Source organism: Thunnus thynnus, chromosome 16 (genome assembly GCF_963924715.1).
Source record: "Thunnus thynnus chromosome 16, fThuThy2.1, whole genome shotgun sequence".
NCBI classification, from domain to species: Eukaryota; Metazoa; Chordata; class Actinopteri; order Scombriformes; family Scombridae; genus Thunnus; species Thunnus thynnus.
Genome location: NC_089532.1, coordinates 1,599,590 through 1,607,089, shown reverse-complemented (window position 1 = coordinate 1,607,089; position 7,500 = coordinate 1,599,590). Strand labels below are relative to the sequence as shown.

At 46.7% G+C, this 7,500-nt stretch overlaps 1 protein-coding gene across 3 annotated transcripts in view; it reads right to left on the bottom strand.

Moving 5' to 3' along the window:
- Nucleotides 1-7,500, bottom strand: part of sptbn5 (spectrin, beta, non-erythrocytic 5) — a 71,580-nt gene that overhangs the window by 12,108 nt on the left and 51,972 nt on the right. For all 3 annotated transcript variants that reach the window (XM_067613489.1, XM_067613490.1, XM_067613491.1), the window contains 11 exons: nucleotides 6,212-6,280; nucleotides 5,931-6,074; nucleotides 5,586-5,782; nucleotides 5,256-5,460; nucleotides 4,875-5,054; nucleotides 4,628-4,783; nucleotides 3,513-3,730; nucleotides 2,934-3,123; nucleotides 2,671-2,847; nucleotides 767-874; nucleotides 1-671 (listed from right to left, as the gene is read on the bottom strand). The exon at nucleotides 1-671 is cut by the window's left edge and continues 409 nt beyond it. In XM_067613489.1, coding sequence (XP_067469590.1) covers nucleotides 1-671; nucleotides 767-874; nucleotides 2,671-2,847; nucleotides 2,934-3,123; nucleotides 3,513-3,730; nucleotides 4,628-4,783; nucleotides 4,875-5,054; nucleotides 5,256-5,460; nucleotides 5,586-5,782; nucleotides 5,931-6,074; nucleotides 6,212-6,280 — 2,315 coding nt within the window. The remainder of the gene's footprint in view (nucleotides 672-766; nucleotides 875-2,670; nucleotides 2,848-2,933; nucleotides 3,124-3,512; nucleotides 3,731-4,627; nucleotides 4,784-4,874; nucleotides 5,055-5,255; nucleotides 5,461-5,585; nucleotides 5,783-5,930; nucleotides 6,075-6,211; nucleotides 6,281-7,500) is intronic.

Sequence of the window (7,500 nt, the reverse complement as noted above, 5' to 3'; positions counted from 1 at the left end):
GTAGAGGAGATTCTGGGCTTCGGAGCTAAAGGAGGTTTAGCTTTAGGACGAGCGTTTTCCTCTGGAGTCTCTTCAGATGAGATGGAGATGGAGGGTGGAGGAGATCGGGGAAGTCTGGGAGCTGAGGGTGGAGGAGATCGGGGAAGTCTGGGAGCTGTGGGTGGAGGAGATCGGGGAAGTCTGGGAGCTGTGGGTGGAGGTGATCGGGGAAGTCTGGGAGCTGTGGGTGGAGGTGATCGGGGAAGTGTGGGAGTGGTGGGTGGAGGAGATTGCGGTGTGTCAGGAGTGTCGGGCTCTATGTTTGAGTGTCTGGATCGGCTCCTCCACGGTGCTGCAGCAGGGCTGGAGGGGGGACTAGCTGGAGGACTGTTAGCTGCTTCTTCCGCCTCCCGTTGCGGAGCTCTCCTGCTGCCACTGATGCGTCTTGAATCTGCGTGGACAGACGGGCTGCGAGGGGGACCAGCGGGGGTGTTGAGATCAGTAGCCACACGAAGGCTGTTTGGTCGGTCCGTCTGCCTGCTGCTGAGTCGGCGGACGATGTCTCTGGAGGAAGACATCCGCGGCGTCTTTGGATCTGACGGTTTACTCCGAAGGGATGAAACTCTGGCTGGAGGCCTTCGGTCCTGAAGGTCTTTGTCCTCGTTTCCGAAAAGACCGAGTCTCTCCTCTCTCTGCCAAGAAAATAAAACAAGAGTTTTTTTCAGAGTCAGATCCACCGTCCACACATCCACCTCCATTCCTTCTTTCGTTAAAGTTACCATCAGACCTGTGTTTTCTTCTTCTGCAGTGAGATGAAGCGGTCGCTCTGGGCCTGGATCATGGCCTCCAAGTCCTCCTGCCTCTTCAGGAGCTCCATAACATCAGACACAGAGTCCTGACAGAAGAACAAAACACATTTAATCAGCCTGCTGTGCTTCTGGCTCTGAATGTTGTCTTCAAAATCTGCTCTGAACGTCACTGAATTTAAACCCTGTTTTATGATGATTAACAGTTTCCATTTTGTCTGTAATGACCATTTAATGGATTTACATTCAGTAATTAACTCTCTAATTAGTAGTTTTTATTGGTAGTGGAATGCAATTCACAAGAAAACGATGCATCATATAATCCAGCGTAATTAAACTAATTGACATCAGCCTCACTGTTTACTGTTCTTCCTCTTTAAACCATATCAGAGCTGTATTAGCTTATTGCTAATGCTAACCCAACATTTCCTGCTGCTGCTTCACATTAAAAGACTTAAACTAGCAAAGCAAGAGTGGCTTTTATTGTGAAGCAGTCACAGGAAACACAACAGACAAACAACGAGGTCTACAAAACAAGACAACTGTTGTTTTGTTGTCAAAAACACAAAACTAATATTTCTTGGTTGAGTTGGCTCCAGTTTGAAGACAAGCAGGACTACTGGAGTGTTTATTGCAGCAACTACAGCCTGCAAATTAAGTTAAAGCCACCGAGCTCCACGCGGTCAGCTGACTCCTTCGGTGCATTCAAGAAACGCCTGAAAACTCTCCGATCACTTGAGCCCTTTCTTAACCTGTTAGCCCTCAGTAAATCCTTGCATTTCCTTCTTGTCGTTTATGGTATTTCTTGTGCACTTGTCTTAAAAAAACTCTTTAGCGCTCTTTCTCATTGCACTTGTACCTGGTCAGCTACTTGAGAGTCAGGTTGAAATTTAGATTGGAATTTAAACATGTTAGAGCTGTGGTCCAGTGCTATTGAGAGATCATCAGGCTGCAGTGCTGTGTGCTGTTGGTGATGATGGTGATGCTTTTGGTTTTCCTTCGTAGATCTCACAGTAGTTTCACGGTGTGTTCATGGAGCTACAGTACCGAGCTCATCAATAAAGCCACTGATCAGTTGAAGAGTTTGAGCGTTATTCAGCCGGAGATGCTACATCCACCTCTTCAATCTTACCCCCTAAATTCCACCGTGTTCCGGCTCCGACGCGGCTGCCGGAGCTGATCGCGGCCACTCTAGCCAACGTATCCGATTCCACCGGGCGCGCCGCGGCGCGTTTCAGAAGCGTCACAAAGATAGGCGCCTCATCTATTTTTTACGGAGGCCGCATCAAACAGCACAGAGCAGATCGAGAGCTGGGCAGGAAGTCAGACACAGAAACAGCACTGAGCATCCGGTCAATTTTCAAAATAAAACACCCCGTGCAGACTCCTGGTCGTATATCAACAATAAACACAATTAAAACAGATGAATAAAGAAAAGATTTAACTACGTAGCCTAATTAACCACAGCAGAAGCACGAAGATCAAGGAAAATGACCAAATCAACGAACGCTGAGCAAGTTGGGCAGTTTAGTTGCCCTGCTACTGCAGTAATTACGGTAGCCTTAAGGGACTTCATCAGCTTTGACTAGGCTGCTGTAATTACTGTAGTAGGAGTGCAACTGACTTTAAACAGCGGAAGGCTTCCCCGCAGTGAAGACGCTCCGCTTCTGACACGCTCCCGCTGGAATAGGGCGCTGTGCAGAGGACGGAGCAAAACCGCATCGGAGCCGGAACGTGGTGCACACGCGCCCCGTGGAATCCCGGGTTCAGTGTGATCTAAGTAGCCAGTGTGGTCTTGAGGTATCCTATATTCTGCAGTTAAATCTAAAGCTACAGATGGTCTTGGCAGCCCCACACAGTCCTCCTCAGTGAGGTCTAGACGTACCCCGTAGTCCTCAGCTGTCAGAGTGTTTTCATAGGAGCTCAGCCAGCGCTCCGCCTGCTCCAGCTCCCTCTGCAGGAGCGACATCTCCTGCTCCTCCTCGTACAGCAGCCTGGTTTCCTCCCAAACCTTCACCACCCGCACCTCCAGCTCCTCCAGCTCACAGACTCGCTCTTCCACCTGAGAGGAGGAAGATAATTATTCACACACAGGTCTATACATGGTCAGATTTTAAAAGTTTAGTTAGTCTGTTGTGGCTCTCTTACCTCTTTGGACATGAAGTTTCCTCCCTCTAGCAGGCGCCTCCCGTCGTCTTTCACGGCCTGTGATTTGCTGAGCTGCCTGTCGATCTGGACTCGGTACTCGTCGTGTTTTTTAATGAGCTGCTCCAGGTCAGTTCCCTCTCCGGCCTGCAGCTCCCCTCTCACCAGGGACAACATCTCCCTCAGCCAGGCCCTGAGACACAGACACACGTCCATTTTTATGAGCTCAGACTGCATCTGCAATATTATGAGCTTTAAAATACTCACTGTAAATTGCCTCCCCAGCTATAATATAAAGACGTAAATGCGTGTAGATTTATGTTTTTGCAGCTTGTACACACTTTGAACAGGAAAAAAGGGAAATGTTTGTCCTTACTACAGTTATAATAGACAGAGATTGTGTCCACTAGTTGACTTTGAGGGCAGTAAAATGCTGAAAAGCCACAAAAACAACCACCAAATATCAATATTAGTGTCTGCTGTAAACATCCTGTATCGATCCTGCTCTAGACATCATCTGAGTGAGTACAGGTCTGCCGGTGAGTTTGTATAAACATAAAGTGAGATGTGGAGAGAACCTACATGAGTTCAGTCCAGTGAGATAAGTATTTCTGCACATCTTCAGCCTGGGTCAGTCTGGTGCGGCGCTGGGAGGCCTTGTCTTGGATGGTGGTCCAGCAGGCCTCCAGCTCCTCCAGCCTCTGGGTCACGGCGGGTCTGGCCTGAGGCTGCCGTCGGCTCAGAGCCCGGCTCTCCTCTCTGGTCTTGGTCACCTCCTCAGAGATCAGCACCAGGTCTCTCTGAGGGAAGACATCAACAACACGGCAGCAGTTAGATTTACTTTAAGCAGTAAGTAAGTATGAAATGTTGTTCATACATTGATGCTCTGCAGAGGATGAATCCTACTGACCTTTTCTTTCTTTCTTCTTTTATTCATTGAAATGTCTCAGCTACTATTGGATGGATTGCTGTAGTTCATGTTCCCCTCAGGATGAATTATAATAACTTTGAGAATGTTATTTTATCTAATACTTTGTTATGTGACCAAATACCTGCAGAACGTTCCCGACGTTCCCGTCAGCCTCAGCTGAACTGTGTGTTTACTGCTAATTAGTAAATGTTTGCATGCAAACAGGATAAACTAAGATGCTGAACATGGTAAACATTATACCTGCTCAACATGTTGTTGGTCTGATGTTTGCTGCTGGTTTTATGTTCTTATTAAAAGTGTTAATACTCTGTGCTGTTTATTTATTCATTTATTGTGGAGCTTAAAAGCTTTAAACTTTAAAGGCCCAACTAGGGACGGACAACTAGCTTAGGCTTTAAATGCTGTGGTATGTGGCGTTAGTTCATGCTGGCTGTACAACTGTCTCTACACAAATAAACATGAAATAAATACCTGCGGTGCAAAACAGATTTCTCCATGAGGACAAATAAAGTGTATCTTGATCTTGATGTTAGCATCATTCTGCACGTTAGCATGTTGATGATGGCATTTAGCTCAAAGCACTGTTTTGTCTAAGTGCAGCCTAATAGAGCCGCTAGCATGACTGCAGACTCTTTATTACAATTTGTTTTATGACTCTTATGACTCCGTGGTGAAACGACCCTGCGACTCGTCGCTGTTCATGCTTTCATGCTTTCTACAGAGGTTTCAGTCAGTGTCTTAAGGTCAGTCGTGGGGTGTTTCTTACCTCCAGCGCCTCGTGTTGTCTCAGCAGAGTCTGGACGGACTGCAGGTCGTGGTCTTGGTCCTCTGAGTCCAGCACAGCCTCCTTCTCAGCCATCCAGCCCTTCAGCTCGTCCACATCGTGATGAAACTGATGAATCTCCCTCGCCAGCTGCAGATTCTGGAGGAATAAACAGGACAAACTAAATCCTTCAGCAGCTCTTTGCTCTCACATCCGAGCCTCCATCGTTACACCGGTGACGGTGTTGTACCTGTTCTCTGGTCCTGATGGTGCTGTTCAGGTCGTCCCACAGCGTGCTGAGTGCATCGTCCCTCCTCCGGGCCTGGCTGTTCTGCTGCAGCCCTCGGCCCAGCTGCTGCACCGAGGTCAGCCGGCTGCGACCCAGACCGGACACCTCCGACACCAGAACCTCCAGCTTCTTCTGAAGAACCTGCGGAAGGAGGGAAGAGGAGTTTTGAAAGAGTAAGTTGGCATGACCGGGGACGGAGCTATCCTTCTAACTTGTTCAATTGTATATAGATTTTATCTGTCAGAATAATAAATATAAAAAATTGGAATTTGCAGTTCGACTGACTGCTGAAATCTCCACATTATAGTCTTCAACAAAGTTCCCCTCGTTCTTGTGACTCACCTCGACATCCTCCAGGTCCTGTCCGCTGTCCTCGGACTCTGCCACACTCTTCTTGGAGGTCAGCCATGTTTGTAGTTCTTTGGCCTCCCTCTCAAACACGTAGAGGCGGAGCTGGTCTTCCAGAGCGGCGCGACGCAAGGTAGAAAGTCTGAGGAGAGTCTCGAAGTGTTCGAAGACAGCCGGGAGGGACTGACTGACCAGGTGGCTGAGACAGAGACAAGAGAGACAACCTGAGTCCAACTTCACAGCTTTATTACATATTTAAAATAAAACTTAATGAGCCGCACTTCCAGTTTCCAGCCAACAGTAGTAGAACTCCTGCCTGTTTACCTGTTGGGATGTCTGAGGTGCTGCAGCGACGCTCCGCTCTCCTGCAGCCTCTCCACCGTCCTCCTCTGGTTCTCCAGCTCCACGTCCACAGAGTCCAGCTTCCTCAGCAGAGCCTCCGTCGCCTCCTCGCTCCTCCCACAGTCCCGAGACTCCAACCCCGCCTGCTGCTCCTCCAACCACAGCTCCAGCTCCGACACCTCGTTATAAAGAATGCTTTCCTGAGACTTGGTGTCTGATTTATACTTACTCAGCAAACAAGGAAATCCTCCGACAGAGAAACTGAATGAACAGTACTGAACTTTATATATTTATCTGTTTATTTTGTCTCATGTCAGGGAGCCTTACCTCTGTGAGGAAGGTGTGGATGCTGAGCGCCTCCTGCAGGAGCTTTCCCTTCTTCTCCGCCTCCATCATCAGCTCCTCGTGGAGACTCTTCAGCTCGTCCAGACGCTCCCGGATGTCATGAGACGCAAAGTGACGACCTCTGACCTGAGAGATTCATATTCAAATTACAAAGAGATGAAAAATGACCTCTTATCTCCTCATATTATACAGTAACGTCCAAACAAAAGACTTTTAACAATGCTTGAATATGGCACCAAAGAGGAAAGTGATTGGTTCCTCACCAGGCTATGCCCCGCCTCCTGAACGGCTTGGACCAATGGGGCGCGGCTTGAGATCTCCTGCATCACAGCCTGGAAAAACAAATTCTTTATTTTAAAATTTTTACAAAGACAGAAAGAATTTTTATTTGACATTCTGAAACTAAGGAATTTTGGAGATTACTTTCTGATCTGGATAAGATTTTTTTTATTTACAGAGGTGGTCTCATACAACAAGAGAAGATGCAAGACTGATCCTTTTACCGCCTCTTTTATTTGCTCTGAGCCGTTAAGCCTTTGTCTCAAATATAAGTGGTATCAAAATAGGAAAACTACAGTTTAAAGTTTCACTATATGCAGATGATCTTTTAATATACATTACTTGTCCAACTTTAATGCTTATTCCCTGTTTGTTAAAGTCAAGTGGCAACCTCCAAGGCTGCATTCTCTCTAACGGCCAGCAGGGGGCGACTCCACTGGCTGCAAAAAGAAGTCTGATTGTATGGAAGTCTATGAGAAAATGACCCTACTTCTCTCTTGATTTATTACCTCAGTAAACTGTTTCCTGATGAGTTTATGGTCTCAATCGCTAGTTTCAAGTCTTCTTCAATACAGCATGATGTTCATTTTGTAAATTATGGTCCCATTTAGAGTAAACTAGACGATAAAGCAGCTTTAGGGTGTGGCTACGTTGTGATTGACAAGTCACCACCAAGGCGACAACGTTGCCTACGTAACGTAACCACTGCGTACAGGCGGAACTGCTGCTATTTCACAGCGTGTTTTCAAGTCACTAAAGTTAATTGTAACATTTTAGTCGCCTTAAAACAGCGTTTCTTCTTTAGCGCTTGGTTGTAATAAAAGACCCATCAATGAGTCGGATGATCAGTTTTTCCGGTGAGTACATTTTGTTTTAACAGTTTTAGGCCTGTTTTTTGCTAGTGAAAATTAGCATTAGCATTATCACTGTTAACCCTGGCTTGTAAATGCATTGTGCTAACCAAGCTAGCAGCTAGCGCTATGGTCAGCTCCACCCTCTCGTCCAAATATGGTCACTTCTGGCTCCAAAAATTAAACATGGCGGCGGCCAAATCCAAGATGGCGACGGTCAAATCGCTACATTCGAGGCTTCAAAGCGGCAGTTTGCAAACTAATGGGTGACGTCACAGTGACAACGTCCATATTTTTTACAGTCTATGGTTAAAGTTATGTCGTTATACAAGTATTTCTTGGATCAAACAAAATATTTAATGTCAAGCTCTAAATGGAGTTCAGCTGGCTTAAAATATTTAAGTAATCGTGTTTGTAGTGAA